At 37.7% G+C, this 21,161-nt stretch overlaps 1 protein-coding gene across 1 annotated transcript in view; it reads left to right on the forward strand.

Annotated features, from left to right (window-relative positions):
* The window catches only part of COL5A2 (collagen, type V, alpha 2), a 111,801-nt gene that overhangs the window by 77,644 nt on the left and 12,996 nt on the right, over positions 1–21,161 (forward strand). The window contains exons 16-43 of the mRNA XM_009334978.1: positions 450–503; positions 1,371–1,415; positions 4,542–4,595; positions 6,259–6,357; positions 6,832–6,876; positions 6,983–7,081; positions 7,536–7,589; positions 8,639–8,746; positions 9,236–9,289; positions 10,017–10,115; positions 10,765–10,818; positions 11,294–11,392; positions 11,502–11,555; positions 11,647–11,700; positions 12,199–12,252; positions 12,822–12,875; positions 13,207–13,251; positions 13,698–13,796; positions 14,647–14,754; positions 14,879–14,932; positions 16,705–16,758; positions 16,868–16,921; positions 17,968–18,021; positions 18,851–18,958; positions 19,066–19,119; positions 19,319–19,372; positions 20,492–20,653; positions 20,774–20,881. Coding sequence (XP_009333253.1) covers positions 450–503; positions 1,371–1,415; positions 4,542–4,595; positions 6,259–6,357; positions 6,832–6,876; positions 6,983–7,081; positions 7,536–7,589; positions 8,639–8,746; positions 9,236–9,289; positions 10,017–10,115; positions 10,765–10,818; positions 11,294–11,392; positions 11,502–11,555; positions 11,647–11,700; positions 12,199–12,252; positions 12,822–12,875; positions 13,207–13,251; positions 13,698–13,796; positions 14,647–14,754; positions 14,879–14,932; positions 16,705–16,758; positions 16,868–16,921; positions 17,968–18,021; positions 18,851–18,958; positions 19,066–19,119; positions 19,319–19,372; positions 20,492–20,653; positions 20,774–20,881 — 2,034 coding nt within the window. The remainder of the gene's footprint in view (positions 1–449; positions 504–1,370; positions 1,416–4,541; positions 4,596–6,258; positions 6,358–6,831; positions 6,877–6,982; positions 7,082–7,535; positions 7,590–8,638; positions 8,747–9,235; positions 9,290–10,016; positions 10,116–10,764; positions 10,819–11,293; positions 11,393–11,501; positions 11,556–11,646; positions 11,701–12,198; positions 12,253–12,821; positions 12,876–13,206; positions 13,252–13,697; positions 13,797–14,646; positions 14,755–14,878; positions 14,933–16,704; positions 16,759–16,867; positions 16,922–17,967; positions 18,022–18,850; positions 18,959–19,065; positions 19,120–19,318; positions 19,373–20,491; positions 20,654–20,773; positions 20,882–21,161) is intronic.

Raw genomic sequence — 21,161 nt, forward strand, 5'->3', positions numbered from 1 at the left:
TATTAAATTTCCACTGGACAAGCCTGTGAGGCTGCAAGGATTTATGTAAGCTGCTACTTCTTTCCTGCTATAGGACAAGATAAGCTACACCTGCAGAAGGAAAAAAAAAAACCTTGGTTCTGTAACTGTTGTTCTCATCATCTGTCCTGATCATGTTTGTAGTCTCAGTGAACCTAATCATGTTCTTGTTAAAAGCAAATAAAGAAGACTGAGCAGAAAATCGCTGAAGAGCGATGCAGTGCAAAACTTATTTGAAACAAAGGAAAAGTCAAGTATGTTTTAAAAAAAAAAAAAGTAAAAAGCAAAGAAAAAGAAGGGGGAAAAAAAAGAGGGGGTGGCATGTGTTCTCTCCACTATGGGGGGAAAAATCAAGTGAACTATGTTTTCCCCTTTTTGTTATTCTGCCATTATGAGCTCCTAAATAATGCACTTTTTGTTCTCTCTTCAAGGGACCTAGAGGAATGCCAGGAGAAAGAGGTCGAATTGGACCACAGGGTGCCCCTGTAAGTAGGATCTTCCTTCTTTCTCCTTGTAATTCTTCCCTTGTTTTACTTAAATTTAAATCCCTGAGCCTGAAAGTGTTTATTCATGTGACTGCTAGTCACTTCCATGGTGAGTTCTGCTGTAGCTTAAGAAAGTTAGGGCTAAGCAGTTTTGTGGGATGAGACCTTTACTATAAATTTCAAAAGTCAAAGACAGTTTTAAAAGGAGGATGCTAGCTGTATGGTAATTTCTCATAGCAGAGCGGCCCATGAGGCCAAATACCCTCACAACACTTTCTTCTGTGATACAAAAATAACATTTTTGTTTCTGTGAAATTTCTCTTGAGAGGCTGTTTTCACCAAAAATTACTGAACTAGAAAGAATATGTATTGCTTTTGTCTGGAAAAAAGTTTAAAATGAAAGTTTAGACTTTCAATTTAAATTAAGTCTTATAATTTAATTCCAGGTAATAAAGCTGTCATCTTAAAAAATATTTTGCTTCTCAGCAAAAAGAGGGATTAGCCTTGACATGAGATCATATTTGAGTAGAAATCTCTTTCTGTTGCTTTACGTCCAGTGTCAAGTATTGTTTTTTCTGGCATTTCTCCCTATGACTTCTATGCATGTGATCTATTTATGTTCTGTGCTCCATACAATGACACTGTCAAAATAATGGCCTCTCTGAAAATAGAGAAATCCATTAACTTGAAGAAGAGCATTATTTCTTCCAGAAGTTTTCCATGCCAGTGTTTGGAGGGCTCTGCAATCCAGCATTTCTTTGATTGCTTTAGTATGTATGGCTGTTATCACAAATGCTAACAATAAATAAATTAAAAAATTAGTTAGAGTACTTCTAAATATGCTATCTTGTCTATTTTCATGTTTAGGGTGGACGTGGCCAGCATGGTATGCCTGGGAAGCCAGGGCCAATGGTAACTTTCTTTCTTAATCACCTATTTTTTTCACCTGATATTTCCCACTTGCCTTCTGACACTACCAAAAGAAGTACAAAAAAATTGTTGGCAGTTGCTGGTAACAGTTAAGCGCACCTGGAATTATCTGCAAGTGATTCCTAGTTCTACTCAATTTAGCTTTAGTGCTGTCCTCTGAGAAATGATACTCTGTAGTTTGCTTCATCTAAAGGTTTTAATTTGCAGAGGAGGGGCCTCTGCCCTGGAGAGGTGATGCTTTGCTGCTTTTATGAAGTGGGATCCATATTGTAGGGAGATAAGTGTCTTAAAGATATGCACGGTAATATAAAACAGTTTATAATTGCATATTATCTTTCTTCACATACAAAGTTGGCAAATGAGTTGTACCCATTCTCAGCAAGAATGCTACTCACCGATAGCAGAACTTGCTACCTGCAATTGATCCATTACAAAACATGTAAAAGATAGCCTTTTAATTATAGACAGTCACATATTGAACTGAAGAACCAGAAGCCTGTGTGTGAACATCTGCCAAACTGAGAAAGCCTGGTATGTGTGACTGTAGAAGTTCTCACATGATTGCAACAAGGCTGAAGATGACTGTGGCGGTTTAAACTGTGGATGTTGGTGTATCAAAGGGTGATGGTTTCAATCCTGCAATCCAATCTCACAGTGCATTTGCCAAATGCACTTGAGTGAATTCACATGAGTATTAGGAAGCCAGTGGGATTATTCACATACGTACAGTTAATTATGTGTTGCTTTTGCAAATGAAAGCTTATGATGACTTCATACTATTTGTGCAAGGCCGGCTTCCAGTTTAAAAGTGTGGTATTCTTTTTTGTTTGCTTTTTTTGAAAGCATTACTTCTAGGACGTGGTTGACAGTTTGTGCCCGTTGATGTAGCCAACCTGAGCCTTTACCACTTCATGATGTTCAAATTAAAAAAAAAACAACCAAACAACAAAAAAAACCCAGACCCCCCCCTACCCCAAAACCACCACACGAAAAAAACCCCCCTCAAAACCCCAAAACACACCTGCCTGCAATTAAAATTTCATTCTGTGCATATTCTTTATTTAATAGTGATATGTCCTGAGAAAAATTAATTTACCTGTGTCATCTTAATGAACAGACTGTTTTCTTAAAAACTTCATTAAGAAATAATTAACTGTACTAGAAGCTCAAAAAATGAGTGTAAGTGTCTAAAAGCGGCAAAACTCAATAATTTAGTATATCATGAAAGAAGGGTGACTTGTTGGAAGAAACTTTCAAACAATAAAAAGATTTTTGAGTATGGAAAACAAATTACAAAGTTAAAAAAAGCTGGGTCCCAAGCTATGAAATTCTGCGTGAAGCTTGACGTTTTTCTTTGGCATAAAATATGAGCTCAGCTTCACTGGACATGATAATTGGTTGGCTAACACTTTTGGTAAAATCCCATGTAGTGTCACAAGGGAGATACTGGTACTTCATGCATATGTTTCTCATTGGAGGAAGTGTTAATGAAATGCACTGTTATTTGGGTCAGTGCAGTGGTACACCATAGTTCTGGAATTCTTCCTGCATCGAGAGAGATTTGGCAGACATGTATTTGTGATCCAATTTGTGACACAGGTTTTCAAAAATATACTTAGTGAGCTGTTACATCGGTTCTGTAGAAATCTAGTGCAAGGTCATGGCAGAAATATTGTCTGTAATTAATGCTCAGTGGGACAGATTGTTCTTATTAAGTTTGTCAGCAGAGCTTTATTACACAGAACATTTTTTCAGAGTATGCGTCATATTTTACAAAAAGAGAGAAACTCAGGAAAAGAGAGAGAGGAATCATCTGGGAACAGCATTGTAGTGAATATTTATAACCACTGCGTGCCGCCATCCAGAGAGTTTATAATACAGTAGAAAGGTCTTCTGTTGAATGTCTTGTTCAGCACAAGAGGCATTATGAAACAATTTACAAATGTACTCTAAAGCCCTTAATTGGAAGTCTTTCTGTTTAGCAAAACAAGGTTTGAGTCATACCATGCAGGTATATTCAAGTGTATACATTTGAAGTTTGCTTTGTAGTGAGTTCGGACAGTCTGCCATGTAATGCAGCCCCAGCTGTTTGCATCCCTGCCCAAACTTCATGTCCTCACAGCCACATGAGGTGCGCCTACACTCTGCAGCGCAACGCACCAAGAATTTGGCTCTAGAAACAGAAATAGTGTAGCCACATCAATACTACAGTCTGCTCAAGCTGTCAGCCCTTCTTAGATACAGCATCGACTATCTCAAGATATAATGCTATTTGGGAAGAGCGATACTGGTTTTGGGAGCTGAAGATGTACTTCTGCACAGCATTGTGTTTCACGGCGTGGCATAACCCAGCCTTTCCTCCACTTCCTTTTCCAGAAATACCTGCCTCTCTCTGAACAAAGATCCAAACAGTAAACTGTCTCTGCTGTACGTCTTTGTCTATACAGCCTTGAAAATTTGATACAAAATCTGTGTTTCAAAGCTTGCAAATGAATTTGGCTGTGAATTTGGGGATCTCAAGGGGGCAGAAGAGTAGGAAGCAGGGCATGTAGTTGCATAGCCTTTAATTATATTTTCACTTGGCATCTTGCTTACCTTAAAAATCTTGTCTAGCAACCCAATTGTTTCAATGTAGATGTGGCTTGTATTTCTCTTTTTTTCTAGATTACTATTTTAAGTTTAAAAGAATTGAAACTCTCCTTTGCTACGTTCTGTAGGACAAATTGTGATCGCTTAATAAATATCTGATATTTCATTACCATACTATAATACTATAGTATGGTAATGAATACTATATAATACCATACTAATTGCTCTAATAGTTGTCAACTGTGTACATTGCAATTTGTGCATTAATAGCTGAATCAAGAGCTGTAACTTTGCTAAAATCAGTAAATGCATTATTAAAATACTGCACCACAATTCCATAAAATGTATGTGTATCCCTTAGAAAAAATGATATTTTTAGTTATTTTGGTTTTGTTATGAACAAGTATTTTCTGACTAAAAAATACATTTAATCTCAGAACCATATTTACCCAGTGATTAAATACTGATCTCTGTGATCTAAACTGCAGAATTACAGCTTTGTGTGTCTGTCTTTTATAGGGCCCACTTGGCATAACTGGTTCTCCAGGTTTTCCAGGTGCTCCTGGTGTAAAGGTAAAAAATAAAATAAAAATGTCTTTTTAATACATCTAACAACATACAGTTAAAAAATATGTACCAGACTACACAGAGTTCAGACTGACATGTATACAGGTCCCTAAGAGTTGCTGTGAAACCAGTCTTAGTCAAGACCTTGAGACAGAAGGTAGAAATCAGAAGCCAAATGAAGCAATTGCAATTCACTACAGTTAGGATACTTTCTTCGCTTTCACTTTTGCTTGAGCTAAGGGGTGATTATAAGATGACTGTCATGCTGTGCCTCAGGAATATTGTCCAGTATATTCAAAGAATAACAAGATGCATTATTACAAGTTAAGTTGCGAGGACTAGTCTAAGACAGTATGGAAGCAGTACCTTCTAGTGCTGAAACTTCCAGTTTTGGCTGAGAACACTTCTTGAGATGACCTAGACTGGTAAGGCAAATGCCTGAACCCCAATAGAGATGTACCGCAGTTCATCACAATAGAGCAAATGATGATTACCATCTTTTGTGGCTCTGTGTGACTGAGCTGAAATGGAAAATTTTCACTGGCTGCGGCGCTGTCTTTGTGGGACTTCCCTCTCTCGTTTTTCAAGAAAGTGCTCAATTTTGTTTTCCTAGCCTTAAGAATATGTCTGCAAAGATAGAAAAGACAACAGCTTCCTTATACTTCTTATACTTGCCCTCTACCCAGTTGTTCCTCTTTGTTCCTTTATACTCCTAAAACTTGATAGGAAAAAATTATACAAGAAGAAACTCTCAATTAGTCAGGTAGCCAAGTTCAGCAGATGTTTTGTGTTGTTGTGAAGCTGGCAACATTCACGAAACAGTTTTTTGGAAACAAGTCTTAATAAGAGTATTAACATAATGTGTACAATTAAATGATAGACCTCTTAGTGCATGTCATAAAATGTTTTGGTATGGCGAAGCACTAATTAATATCTAAATAAATGTTTGGAGAAGCTGTCACATGATGAATCAATGAAAGCTTTTGAAAAGGAGGAGCTACCTTCAAGTTTGATCATCAGATGATGTAAAATTGGGATAGCTGCCTTGCACTCATAAAAGCTAAGCAGACTATACAATGAAGATTTGGACTTCAGTTATGAAGACGTGATATTGACAGCCATGAGTTCCAAAAGGCAAATTTCCCATATGAAGATAAAATTCAAAGGAGATGCCAGGAGGAATTTCTTTATTGGAGCATCCAGTCCAATCTTACAGGGATTTTATATTTGATGTAGTGCTGCAACAGGGAGTTAATCTGTACTGTGCAAAAAAAACCCGGATGTGTTATCATTTCTAAATCTTAAGCCTTAGCTGTTAACGAAGCTAAAAGAAAGCTGTCAAATTACAGATACATACTGGGATTTTAGAGAGAGACGTCTATCTAAAATATTTGATCTGATTTGGGCCAGTGGATATAATGCTGCTTCTCTGTAGAAAGTTTCCTTGTATACATAGAGGAAAAATTCTGTTTGTACTTTTAAAGTTTACATTCACAAAGAAGTAGTAGAAGCAGAATTAGGGAAGCAAAAATGTATTTTAAGGATAATAAACTATTTCAAAACCTGAATTGTTTTTCTCTTATAAACTCAGTATTCCTCCTTAGTTACTTTGTAGTGCTACTTTTTAGAGCGAAATAATCTCCAGTTGTTTTCTCATGTGAAATCTTAGGGTGAAGCAGGTCCAACAGGTCCTCGTGGTCCTGAAGGTCCTCAAGGACAAAGAGGTGAAACAGGTCCACAGGGCCCAGCTGGATCACAAGGTCTCCCTGTAAGTACGTTAAATTGAGTTCCTCAGTGCTCGGCTTGCACATGTTGCCTGTTTATAGGGAATTTTAATACCCCACTTGATAGACACTGAGTTTTGCTCAAATGACTTTTTTTCCCAGGAAAGGAAAGGTCTCATTCATTTGTTTAGTGCTTATTTTGTTGAAAATAACTTATCATTAATTAATTAAAACAACTTGGAAAACTGGAAGTTACACAGCTTGATACAGTCTCAATCCTACAAGTACTTTAAAGCTTAAGCTTAAACGTAAGATCTTAAAGATTAAAAATCACATTAACTTGCATGCTTGGTTACCCATTCTAGCATTTGCACAAGTAGATCATATGTTGCTGTATTTATTTAATAGCCTTTATTGCCTGGTCTTGTAAAGGGGATAAAATAACTATCATCTTCTGCTTTTGTCATTGATACCCTCCTCATTAAAATTAATTTTAATGATTGGTACATTATCTTTAGGGTACCGAAGGGACAGATGGTTCCCCAGGTGCTAAGGGCCCTACTGTAAGTAATCATATCACCTGTTGAAGAAATTGTGTAAGTGAATTTATTTTATTTCCTTATTTTTATTATGTTTCCTTACTGTGCTTGCTGTTCTTTCTATTTGTAGGGATCTCCAGGCACTGGAGGCCCCCCTGGTTTATCAGGTCCACCTGGTTCCCCAGGACCACAAGGCAGTACTGGCCCACCTGGTATTCGAGGCCAGCCGGTAACGATGTCTTTGTCTCTGTGGAAATAGTAATGTCTTGCAAATGTGTCACTCTATGAAACGAAAACAGTGATTAGCAGTGGAGTTCCTTTAAATAAATTAATAGCATGCTAGCGAGTACGGTGAGACTCGGATCTTGTGAATTTTCTGTGTGTCCAAAATACTGGTTTTGCTTTCTTAAAGGTCTAAGAAGGAAGAGTGTCTATATAAACTTGGACAAGTAGTAACAGTTATCTCCCAAAATCGTCTCGTTTAGGTTTTTGTCTTGATAACATCATCATAAACAAGCACACTAAGGGGAAAGACAAACCATTCTATAAGCATCCTATTACATTGCCTACAACTAGTTACAAAACTAGGAAATGTTTTTCTGTTTCATAGCATAATACAAAATGGTCAAATGATTTATGCAGAGTTTTAACCTTATGGTTGTTATTCATGTGTTTGTTTTCAGGGAGACCCTGGTGTCCCAGGTTTCAAGGGAGAAGCAGGACCGAAAGGTGAACCTGTAAGTCTCCATATGCTTTGTAAGATGAAAAGGAATCACAAAGGCTTGTATGAGTATTTTGAATAGATTCTTAAAACTTTCAAGACGCTTCTGATGCTCATAATCATGAGAGTAATTATTGTGGAAGACAAATGATAGTGAACCTGGCTAGACAGTACTAACAATGAATGGCGAAGCAGGTCCTTTGATGTTATAAATCACCTACCCAATATAGGCCTTATAGGACTCAAGGATGGAAAAACCAATTAGTGTGTCTACTGAGGTTTCTGTAGCACACAGAATGAGTGTATTCTAATTTCTTCATCTCATATGAAATGGATATGTGCTAATCATAATAAAAAAGTCCTTTTTATTTTAAACTTACGTTTAATGCATTTTATACTTATGCAGTTATGTATGTATTAATTATATTTTATTTATACATTAAAATAATGTAAGTCTTTACACATTTATGGTATGAATAGCTGTTTAGCCCACAGCTAATATTTGTGAAAGATAATTTGAGAACATGGCTAATTCTATGCTGTAACCATGTGAATTTTGGAAGGAAAGTGATTCTGCAGAATTGGAGTCAGTTTGACTTGTCAACCCTCTAGTTTTTCTTTCTCACTGGTTAAATGATCATGTAATAACTGACAAAAATGTACAGATGAAGTAATGGTTTCCTTACCACTGAATGTATTCTCCTTTGAGAATTTCTACTAGAGTCTCACTGAATTTTGAATCCTTTGCAGCTTGTCCAATTGATAATAATAAATACAATTTATTGTCTCTGAGCAAATAGGTGATTATAAGAAGCACTGTACAGCCGAACTGCAGAATTAGTTTATTCATAGTGCACTTCTTACTGAAATATTAGCTTATAAACATTGTAAAAGAGAAAAGCGGATGCTGAAAAGCTGCATTTTTTTAACTGATTCAAAACCTAACTATTTTTTTTCTCCTTTATTTGGAAAAATGTTTGATGTTTAGAAGACAGTCTGTTTCAATATACCTGAGAAGTGGTGAGCTTAACAATGATTTTTTTAAAAACATTTTACTTTCACTAGGGCCCACAAGGTCCCCAGGGTCCCATTGGCCCTGTAGGTGAAGAAGGGAAAAGAGGTCCTCGAGGTGATCCAGGGTCAGTAGGTCCACCAGGTCCTGTTGGAGAGAGGGTAAGCGATCCAAAGGAATAATATCTTGAGAGATGCACTGCTAAGCTGAAAAACCTCTTGACCTAACGATGAGTTTTCTGACAGCTTCGTTGTGGGTGTAGCCAAACTTTATTTTCCTAACAGTACTTAATACTGTGTAGTATTTTTTACACTGGGTATTTTCATTTGTGGATTCGGTGCACAGGAGAGTGTGGTAGGAGAAATGATGGAGATATGAAGAGGTAATCTGCAGATTTTTTTGCTTAACCCTGTACAAATGGTCATCTTGCTTTCAGTGAGGCTGTTCACACAGAAGGAGCTGTTCAGCATGCATGAATGAAACATTGATATTTTTACCACTCCAAGTGGTAAAAACCCCAGGTTTAAACTATTGAAGTAAGAAAGTTCCAAGGAAATAAACTGAACCTCCAAACGATAAATCTAGTATTTTATTTGCAATAAGTTATGTAAAAATTAAGGTAATCATCTTGTATCTATGGCTTCTCCTAGGGTGCTCCTGGTAACCGTGGTTTTCCAGGTTCTGATGGCTTGCCTGGACCAAAGGTAAATGAAATTAAAGTGTCCATCTTTTATTGGGTCATTTGTTAAATTTTCATGCATACAGATACATAGAAAGAAAGTGTTCCATTAAAAATGTCTGCTTCTGGGCAAATAGGCAGACCTTCAAAATCACTGGAAGCAGGATCAAAAGGAATTGACAACTGCCAAAAAGGGGTCTGAATGTTTTGAGACCAAAATTTTTTTGGGAAAAGTCACTTTCAATTCCTGTGATGTTCAGCTTTGCTTGCTTGTCCCTGACTTAATGCTCCCTCATGCTGAAATGTGAATAGATAAGAGACGTTGACCTGTTCTACTACTATATTGCTTTATGTATTGCTCTATAGTAGGTAACTATTTGAAAAACGGCCTTTTCTTTGTGTGTGGTGTAGTTTTTCTAGACTTGTCCCTTGAATGGATGGGCTTATGTGTCTTTGGCTTTCCTAACTGCTATAACACAGGGAAGTGACTCACATATATATTTGTCTAATGTTTCTGTAAATTCCTAACTTCTTGGTAAAAATACAGCGATTCTAAAATTCTTATATAAATTTGCTTTATGGAAGAGACAACTTTTAAGCAATAATTTGGGGAAAAAAGTAATAAAAGTATTAATGATTTGGAACTCTGTTTGCAAAAATGTGTCCTTAATAGAAGATACCTGTTTTATTTAACCATTTCTTACTGTTGCTGTTCTACCTGTTAACTTAATAGCCCATTGGTATCTTTCTAGGGTGCCCAAGGAGAGCGTGGTCCAGCAGGTTCTTCTGGTCCTAAAGGAGGTCAGGGAGATCCTGGACGTCCTGGTGAACCTGGCCTCCCGGGTGCAAGGGTAAGGAACTACGAGCAGAAGTTGTTGGACAGACTTGTTTCAGTGGGGCTACTTAAAGGGTAAAGGCCAAAATACCTGTCTTTTTTCTTGCTGATGTTGGGAAGCAACAGGTTCCATTTGTCTTCAAAAAAGGAGAAATAGCCCTGATTGAGACTAGCTAATGCAACTGAAGGAAGTGTGCTTGTAAAGCACATAGTTGCCACAGATAACTTGAACTGAAGGCCAAATTAATTGAAGGCCAACCTTCATTAAATTGGTGATTGATAACCTACATAGTTGAATGGTGCATGTCATCTAGAGATTTTTTTCAGGAAAAATATTTGAGAAGAATTTGGAATATCACAAAAGGAGAGAAAGGGAGCAGCAAGTGTAAAATGTAATGTAGATCACTGGGTAATGTTGGCAGAAATAAAGATGAGCCTGTGAGAAGCTCAAGAGGTGTAAAAGCAAGAAAAGGGAGAATAGGAAAAGGGAAGATCAAAGACAGTGGGGGATGAAGCTGTAAAGTGAAGACAAGGATGAAGACCTTTGATACAGAGAAGTTTGTACTATAGTAGTAACTGAGCATATCTTTTGGATTTATTTACATTTCTCTGTTGTTCTAGAATTATATGCACAACCTTAACACCAATATTATTCCTGTTTTTAGGGTTTGACAGGAAATCCAGGTGTTCAAGGCCCTGAAGGAAAACTTGGCCCCTTGGTAAGCGACACAAAAATTAGTCCTTTTAGTTAATGCCACAGTAATTCAAAGGTCCCAACTCATTGAAATTACTTTTATTAACTTGAGTTTTCTTGATTTCTGAAGGTTCATCTTCTAACTGTTCACTTTAGATTGCAGATAGTGTTCCTTTAGTTTTGTCTGTGTAGCAGTGTCTGTTTAGCAGCTGCTGCAATATTTTTAAACCATTTTGAACTAAATATCTTTTCTAACTGTCTCTTTAAGGAAACAATAAAGTATTTGTACATAATGGCTCAATGATAATAATTGCATAGTATTTGTTTAATCCAGCAGTGTGACTAAAGCTTTTCTGCTTTAAGGACATTTTGACTGATAACTGTAGCACTAAACCAGGTTAATGTTATATTTTATATATACACACACTTTCCAGGGGTAAATAGGTTCGTATGAATAAATATATTTATAATTTAATGTGGAAAATGCTTTATCTCTGTAGGGTGCTCCTGGAGAAGATGGACGTCCAGGTCCAGCAGGCTCAATAGGAATCAGAGGTCAGCCAGGCAGCATGGGCCTTCCTGGGCCAAAGGGTAGTAGTGTGAGTATGGCACCCGGTACCCAAGATCTGTTTAACTTTAAACATTTGCATATATTTTAATGGATGAAAACAGTATCTAAAACCAGTCATTTTTATTTCTGCAAATTAGGGTGATCCTGGAAAACCCGGAGAAGCAGGCAATGCAGGTGTCCCAGGACAGAGAGTGAGTGTGACTGTTATTTGCAATGATTACAGAAAACGATGCTTTTCTGTTATATATGTTCACTATACAAGACTTCTTCCTTTTAATTTAGGGAGCCCCTGGTAAAGATGGTGAAGTTGGTCCTTCCGGTCCTGTTGGCCCACCAGTAAGTCAACTTTTACCACTCTGCCTGCCTGCCAGTCCCTCCATCCATTCATTACTCTTTCTGCTTCTATTTTTACCTATCTTCATTCCAGTTGCTGATTCCAAACAAAAAATCTCAAGTTCATTTAAAGAAAGAATTTTCCTAGAAAAATGGGAAGCTTTGTATTGAAAAATATATATATTAGTAGTCTAATTCCTTTTACTGACCATTACAAAAAAATAGTGCAAGCAGCAAAATTTTCTCATAGTTCATTTTCCTAGCTTCCTTGGTTTCAACGGTACTGAGTGTTCTGTCAGCACAGAATTTTGGGGGGGAGGATCTTAAAGACATAAGATACATCTTATTACATCTTTTAGATAGGGTGTATCTTGGCCTGGGGCAAGTAAAAATTTATAATAAACAAATACATAATTGAAAATATACATATTCAGAGAGAAGAAAAATTGTGGAGCTTGCCTATATTCCTCTGCTGTATACTTACTACTTTCTTTTGTGTAGGGCCTGGCAGGAGAAAGAGGAGAACAAGGCCCTCCAGGTCCTACAGGGTTTCAGGTACATGCATTCATTTTTTTTTAAAGAAAAAAATAAACAGCCATGTCTTAACTTAAATTGGAGAAATTCAATCAAGTGATGTATAACAAAACACAACTTCAGAACTAAGGCAATGATGTTCAGAATACTTAGTGATATTTAGCTTTCACATCAGCTGTGCACTAAACTGAACTGGCAAAGGCTTAAATACCAGCTCTGTATCCCTTGAGAAAACTTCTGTTGTTTTTCAGTTTTAATTTGGAGATTTTTCCAAAGATATTCCAAATATGGAGCAGAAGACTTGTTTTGATAATGAAGTATTAATTAAGTTAAATCAACCTCTGTTTATAAAGAACTTTATTTTCAGGGCTGATATGCATATGTCCTACAAATGTTAAAGAAGGGCTGCCATTTCATTTAGAGGTGGGGAAACACTTTGGTGCAATATTCAAGAAACTATTTCGCTTGGGGATCTCTGAGGGCATACTCTTGTACTGAGTATAATACTACATTCATATTCTTGGTGTCTTAGTTAAATCTGGATTTACATAACTTTCTATCATGTGACCATTTTATTTACTTTTTTACAGGGCTTGCCTGGGCCACCAGGTCCCCCAGGTGAGGGAGGAAAGCCAGGTGATCAGGTAATTTCTGTGTAATTTAACAAGAATTCACTTCATAAAGTAGTTTTGCCTTTTCTTCTCTTTGTAATTTTCTTTCCCACTCTGTTTCAAAATATGTACTGATGTAGTCTGCAAGCTGTCTGAGAACTGCTTTTGGATAAAATAACTACTAGAATCTGACCATCTTCTTGGACTGAATTGGACTATCTCCTCTTGTCATGGACAGATAATATTCAGAACTAGCCATCTACATTCATAGTGCTTTGGAAATGTAAATGTTTTTCTCTAATTTCCATAACTATAAGGCTATGAATAATGCTTTCATTCTAATGGTGATTTCTCTTCTGCTTAGGGTGTGCCTGGAGATCCTGGAGCTGTTGGTCCATTGGGCCCTAGGGTAAGTATTTTATTTCAGAGTTTAAACATTCATAACAGTTCTGTGAGGTTGAAAGTTGATATGTAATATGGACTTTAACAGCTAAAGTGAATATTTGGCTTTTTTCCCAACAAATTCTTGTAAACATGGATACGTTTTAAGATGGTTTCTGTAAAATCTACCACCGTTAATGGTTTCATAGCTCATAAAGTGGTGTTGAGTACTAGCTGCTAAATGATTTGGTTTACAGCTGTGAAATGACAGTTTTTAGTTTGCTGAGCAACATGCTATTCCCCCTACCTTTAACAATAAAAGCACAAAGCTGGTTTTTATTTGATCAGTTATCCTAGAATTTGTTCACAGGCTCTTCGTTCAAATAGCAGTGCTGCACTTATGATGTATTTAGGATTTTGTCTACCAGAACTGTACCCTGACTTCTAAATAAGTAATAATTTTCCATTTTGTAGGGTGAACGTGGCAATCCAGGGGAAAGGGGAGAACCAGGTGCATCAGGACTCCAGGGTGAAAAGGGTATGGCTGGAGGTCATGGTCCTGATGGCCCAAAGGTAAGCTGAGTGGACACTTGTGTTGCTGCAGTGATGTAATATATAATTCTGGTCATTTGCACAAACATAGAGAGCTTTTTTATTATAAAAGGGATATCTTTTCATGAAAGGTATCTTGTTTATATAAGGGTTTTAGGATGACATACAAGTTATTCCAGTATAACAATATTAATAACTTGCAAGATACTTAAATGTTGAGAAATCACATTTTGTATTAATTTATATAGGTCCGAGGTTTAAAATGTTTTTTGTGTTTCTCAGTAGAACTGGGGCAAAGCCATTTCTGAACTGCAGAAAACCCTCTAGCGATGTTTTAAGAGCCATGTCGGTTTACACAAAGACACTTGGCAGGGTTGAGTGTTTAAAAGAAAATGCTGAAAACTGCATGCCTTTCTTTCACCTGCAGTTGATTTAATTAGGCCTAGGAAGGTCACCCCAAGTAGGGAGTGCCTCTAGTAATGTGGGACCTGTAATAGACATGAGCTGTGAGAAGCAAAGAATAAATAAATAAAGTATCTCTACCCCTGGCAACTTCTACCTGTAGCTACTTTGTGTAATAAACCCATGTGGCGTCAAGGTAGAAAGATGGTTGAGCTTCTTTTTTTGCCTGTTCTCATCCCCAGTATGCACTGAGTAAATACTAATGTATTTGGAAGGACTACGATATTACAGCTGAACTTCCTGAGTAACACAATGGGAAAAGTATTTGGACATGAATAAAGTCCAAACTTAAGAGAAAATTATCACTTAAAACTGTACCCCAGAGACACAGGCACAGTGTGTTCTGCAGCCTAGAGACAAAGACACTTCTTGGATGAGTAGACAACAACTTGTTCTTTATTCACTTCAGGGAAGCCCAGGCCCTAGTGGGACACCTGGTGATCCAGGCCCGCCGGGTCTTCAAGGTATGCCTGGAGAAAGAGGGATCGCTGGAACGCCTGGCCCCAAGGGTGATAGAGTAAGTCTGTTTATTTCCGTTGTCCTGAGTAGAATCACCTGTCTCTTAATACTGCAGTTATTCCAGGGTATGAACTACTCAGCATTCAGTGTCATAACTGAGACTTTCTGGGTATTTTCCATAGGGTGGCATCGGTGAGAAAGGAGCTGAAGGTACAGCTGGCAACGACGGGGCAAGAGTAAGTAAATCTATTGCTCTTTTTAGACCTACTTTTCACACACCAGATTGTTTATTGTGCTAGGGGTACTCAGCTCATAAAGTTAAACACTACTCACTTGGCAACATCATGGGTTGACAGTCATTCTCGTTACCACTACCCTCCAAATTTTCAAGTTTTTCAAGACTGCTGTGCACAATGTTTTGGGATGTCTGTGTTCCAAGCCCCTGTTTTGTATCATGAATAATGAGAGTTAAGATGTCAATGGAAAGGATTCCCAGAAGTAGTGTGTTGATTTGGGATTCAGCTAAGCTAACTGTAGTAAAAATATGCCAATATTATGCCAAAAAGCAGACCTTTCAGCTCAGACTCTTGGACTAAGGCAGATGCCTGCTTATTTTTTGGATTGAGTTGCCCACAGTCTGTCCTGTGTTTCACAGGTGAAAATTCCTGTAAATGTACTAAGCCCCATATGGGCAGTAAGTCGCCGATGCTTCTGGAAGGCTTTGCATCTCCTGTGCATAAATAACACGGCTAGTCTGCTCAAGACATGTTCGAAACATGTTGCACACACTCTTCTGCATAGACCAACTGTCCAATAATCCCAAATGCACTGGGTTTGCTGTGTATGCACTGACCATATTTTCTTCCCAGAAGTTATTTGGGTTACTTGTTACATGAATCACATATGTCTGAGATTCTTGGGTTTTGCAAACCAGTTGGAGTACTAGCTGCTAGGCATTTGGAAATCTGAGGTACATTCAAAAGATGAGGATCCTGCCTGGACTAAATTTATAGTTAAAGAGGAAAAGGGTTTTGGAGAAACCCTAGTATACAGAAGCAGTAACTTAAAATTACCAGTTATGAGCTGGAATTACTTATATAAGTCAGATATTATCCAAAGATACAGAACAGTTCTTAGTCGTTGTAAGGTGTGTTTATAGCTTACAGTAACTAATGAACAAGTAAAGTAATGGTGAGCTAAATGTACATCCTTGTTCTAAAGCCAGGTATCTGGAGATATCACTGCTACCTACCGCTAGAGCATTGATGGCGTTGCAGTATCTTTTGTTAATGCCTTCTTTTTTTGTGTGTTTCTCTACAGTTTGAACTAAGTTCCGGTGCAATTTTTTTGTGGGAGGGGGAATTTTGTTCAAGACAAACTTGGTGCAAGTTTGTGGTACTCTGCTTCTAATGAAAGAGAATTGTAATTGGGATATCTAAATATTCAAGAAGGTAATATAGTTAGTGCTGTGGGATCATTTTGTGGAGTTGATGGGTTTGGATGGAGAATTTGCAACCCATTTGCCCAACTGTCCCATGAAGAGAAAAAGGACACTTTTGAGGAGTTTGCAAGATATAAATGCATCTTCAAAAGTAATGATGGACACTTTAAAATTAATTTAAACAGTTAAATACTAGCATAAAAGAAAGAGAGTTTCTGTGCAAGTGGGGAAAAAGGACTTAATTTCCTCCTGAGAGAGCAAAATAAAGCCAGGGCATTTTTTTATCATTGGCCTTATTCACAAACACTGCATAAAGGAGAAGATGAAGTTAGTGAAGAAAGAGAGAACGAAGGAAAGCAGGGCTTTTGAGATGCGGGATTTTGGTCAGGGGGAGAGGAAATGCAAGTCAATTTTAGATAAAGAAGACCCAACAAGTTTTCAGAGATAAAGGAGAAGAATTTAAAGGAATGAAAAAGCATATGGAAATAGTAACATATGAGAAGTTTTAAACTAACTGTTTTGAAGCATCACTTCTCTAACTTCCTTTCATCTTAATTTGTTCAAAAGGGTCTCCCTGGTCCAATAGGCCCAATGGGTCCAGCAGGTCCCACTGGTGAAAAGGTAAACAGATTTTTATTCCATTCCCTTCTTAATATCACACTTTATTGGCACTTTTGCTACTTGTTAAATAAGTTACTTGGGAAATAATAACCTTTAATTTCATTTTAAGGGTGAACCAGGTCCTCGAGGTCTAGTTGGTCCTCCTGGCTCCCGTGGAAACCCTGTGAGTAAACATGTTTGGCTTTTGCCTGGTGCAAGTTAACAATGTCTAACACTCATCCAAACTCCAGGCATTTGTCTCATTTACCAATATGTTTTCCTCTTTTTCTTCCCCTTCCTTTGTAGCCAAAATCTGTAGTTCTGTCTTGATGTTGTGAACTTGCAAAACCGTTAGCAGATTTTGTTCCTCTGTCCTATACTTGTTTTAGGACAAACTTAACAGAGAGTTACCCTCATTTACCTCACTCCTGAAAGTATGCCACCACTTCCAATTGTTTAAATGTTTTTAAAAGCATGCCCATACCAGATACTACTGTACACATACAAATAGTTAGATGGACAAAGCGCAGAGATATATCTTAGTTCATCTAGTTATGTTAACTCTTGTCATCTTCCATCTATTTGTCATTTTAAGGATTTTAAGGGTTGACTTTGAGGGAATTAGAGGCTCAGCCCTTCTAGATCCTTCATACTGCTTGGAATTGATTATGTCTCTGTCATAAATCAGAACAATCTTATCTCCAGTATAAATTGGAACAGCTTCCACCCCTCTAGGGAGTGCTGGAGCTTGGCAGTCTTCAGCTCCTTCTGTTCCAAACAAATGTTGTGTGGAAAGCTCAGTTGAAGCAGCTCATAGCCCATTCTGACCTTGTAGAAGAATACATCTTTGAACTACTGTTTTTTTTCCCAGTCTATCTGATTGGAAATGGTAGGTTGCATAAACTGTGTGCTCTTTGGCTAATAGTGCTATCTCTGGAAGTGGTTATGAGCAGAATTTCTCCTACTGCGGTTTTAGTGCTTGCTCATGCCTTCCATCCCTAAATTCTGAAAGTTTAAATATAGTCTTGAGCACATGGCAGACCTTAACATCATAGTTAACATCGTTTATTTTGTGATTAAAAGATAATTTTATTCTGATTAATAGAGCAAAAGTACAGTCACACTTATAACAGTAAATAGTTATCATCCTTTCTTGTGTATTTAACTGTAAATTATACTGTATATAGAAAGATAGTTGTTAAATACAATTATTCAAATTTTTTTGACCAGGGCTCCCGAGGAGAAAATGGCCCAACTGGCGCTGTTGGTTTTGCTGGTCCCCCGGTATGTGTTTTGTAACACTAATGAGTTTCCTTTAGTCACGCTTTGACATACTTAGTTTCCTTCATTATGAATAATACTGCAGTGTTCTGGAACGTGAGTCACATTTTTGTTGCAAAAAGAGCTGTTTATTTTTCCCATCAGTATATCAAGTAAAGAAAAGAGCCAATAAATACCCTAGATAGTTGAAAAATGGTTTTGTTGATTAGATTGTGTAATTGTTCACCAGATTTCATATTTTCATGAATATGCTATGTTGCTCCTTTGAGATTAAAATGAGGCAAGTTATAAAGTGTCATCTACTGAAGGTAGCAAAGATTTGCTCCATGAGTAGTGAAGGCTGGAATGAGTTGATGGACCAAATGGAAGGTTTGTGAATTTTCCAGTGAATACCCTAAACTTTCCCACAGCCTAAATATTCTGTTTTAGACCTTTCACAAAAGGTCAGGCACCTGCTTCCCTTGGTGGTGGGAAAAAAAAAAAAGACTAGAAAAGACAATGTTTGTTCAGTCCCTTTTGCTTTTAGGTATGTCATAGCTGCTGAGGAAAATAGAAAATCTAAAGAAAAGAAAAATGTGAGCTAGATAAGAAAATATTTTAAATGGAAATACTGACTTCACAGACTGTTCAGAAAATCTCATCTGTGATCTTCTAAAGACTGTGCTGAACTGTTACGCTTCTCTTGAACTGAACCGTTAAGCAAATGCAGTGTTTTCTGGGCTCATTTGTTCTTTTTTTGCCTTCTGGAAATTCCCTGCAAAATGACTTTGTTAGGCTGGAAAGATTTGGTATTCTCTGACCTGATGTCTCTTCTAAATATTATTTCTTATAGGGCCCTGATGGTCAGCCAGGTGTGAAAGGTGAACCTGGAGAACCTGGACAGAAAGGAGATGCTGGATCTCCAGGGCCACAGGGTCTTGCTGGGTCTCCTGGTCCACCAGTAAGTATAAATAACATCATCAGAGAACCAGTGGCATAGGCTGATCTTGTTTATTTAAAATGTTCTGGGTGTTCACTATTACCCTTCTCTTTCTCCTTTCCTCTTAGGGTCCTCCAGGTGTTCCCGGTCTGAAAGGTGGTAGAGGAACTCAGGGTCCACCTGTAAGTAGATTTTATTTTTTGTGACCTGACTGCAGATAATCTAATACTGAAATTTTATGTAATGTGTGTATCATTCCTCATCTCAGCTTGTTTTTCACAGTCTGTAATTACAACATTTGCTCACTAATTCAGCTGAGAGCATTTGAGGTAACCAGTGCTGTATTTCTTTCAATAAAGTTGGCAATAAAATGTTTTTTAGGGTGCTACTGGATTCCCAGGATCTGCTGGAAGAGTTGGGCCTCCAGGACCTACTGTAAGTCAATTGTCATATTCCTAATAGGTATGTTTTATAAACTGATTGTTGAAAACCTGAAGACTAAAGAAAGCAGGAAAGGTGAAGTGGTGTTTATGGCCTGATGCTATAGAAGAGAACAGCTTGTCAGCACTGACTTCTGTGGCTGCATGCTTACATCCAACTTCATTAAATAAAACTCATTAGTCTCGGGCTTGATCCAGTGTCAGTGTGTCCAAGTTAGTGAAAGACTTTTCACTGTGTAAGTAGGCTTTGAACTGTTCAAGCTGCTCTAATGACTTACTTGCTTACAGGAACAAAACAACAACCTATATCTTCCCGTACTTTTAACTTTTTTGTCTCTTCAGTGGTGACTGAAGTTAGGAGAGTTTTTGGAAAAGGAAGAGGTCTCTGCTGGGCTATCTCATTGGTGGAGTTACTCATAAGATCCATTAAAATAAATTAAAAAAAACCCCAAAACAAAACCACAAAATCTCTTATATCTACACATTTTCAGAAAGACTTAAAAAAAAAAATTAGCTGTGGATCAACAAGTGAGGATTCAACTCTGCACAGAGAACTGTGTCACTCTCTTCATATGTCTTTTAATGTTTTGATGAGAAAAATAACTTGCAGTCATTGCGAGTGTATCAAAAGGTGAAGTTTATGGAAAACATAATATACATGTGAACTCTTTTAAAAGTATTTGAGAAATGAACAAAGGTCCATTAAAACACTAATTTGTACCATGTGAATGAAAAGTTTGAATATGGACTTTAGCTTGATGATATTGGAAAGAATGGGCAAGGCTGAGTTTTTTAGAAGTAGTTGTACACCTGAGGTAAAAAAAAAAAGAGGGGGAAAAAAAAAGAAACAAAAAAAAGAGTGTCTTTTAAAGGAGGGAGTTTGGAATTGCAAATTATGGGGGGGAGAGGGTTGAGCTTGGACGTAATTTCATGAGATGTTTATTTCATCTCATTTATTTGATCATAAATGAGATTATAATAGCTTTTAGCTCATTCACACTTTGGGCCTTCCTTAGAGTATACATATTTATAGTTAATCAAAACACAGTCCTTAGAATTTAATTGTCCTGATCAGAAAAGGGTCCAATGTAATGAGGTGTTTTAATCTTCTTAGGGAGCTCCAGGGCCTGCTGGGCCTATTGGTGAACCAGGAAAAGAAGGTCCCCCAGGTCTTCGTGGTGATCCCGGTTCTCATGGCCGTGTGGGAGATCGAGGACCAGCTGGGCCTCCTGGTGGTCCTGGAGACAAGGGTGACGCAGGTGAAGACGGGCAGCCGGTATGTCCTGGTTGATGCTACTAATTCTCCCTAGACCACCTCTAGGCTTGGTCTTGTTGTTACTTATACTTACTGCTACTGAAATGATAGTAACATTGTTTTATCCTTTGTGGATTTCAGGGCCCTGATGGCCCCCCTGGTCCAGCAGGAACTACTGGTCAAAGAGGTATTGTTGGTATGCCAGGACAGCGAGGGGAAAGAGGCATGCCAGGGCTGCCGGGTCCTGCAGTAAGTAACGACCAAGTCAATATGCCACCAGTTTGGGCATTCTCATCCTCTTTGTGGGATTGAGAGCATAGCACCCCATGGCACGAGGAGAAAGTTGGAAAACTCCAATTGCAGGAGTGAATATAGAGGGAATAGTAAATAACTAAATCTCATGCAAATGCATGAGGTGGGAGGTTTTGTTTCTGCCATAATGGAAGATCTGAACCTGAATTAAGAGTAAGTGGGTAATAGCATTAAGACTTCTGTCTCAAATGTTCCTACCTGACTTAAAACTAGATTC

This window comes from Pygoscelis adeliae, unplaced genomic scaffold (genome assembly GCF_000699105.1).
Source record: "Pygoscelis adeliae isolate BGI_AS28 unplaced genomic scaffold, ASM69910v1 Scaffold212, whole genome shotgun sequence".
Lineage (NCBI taxonomy): Eukaryota > Metazoa > Chordata > Aves > Sphenisciformes > Spheniscidae > Pygoscelis > Pygoscelis adeliae.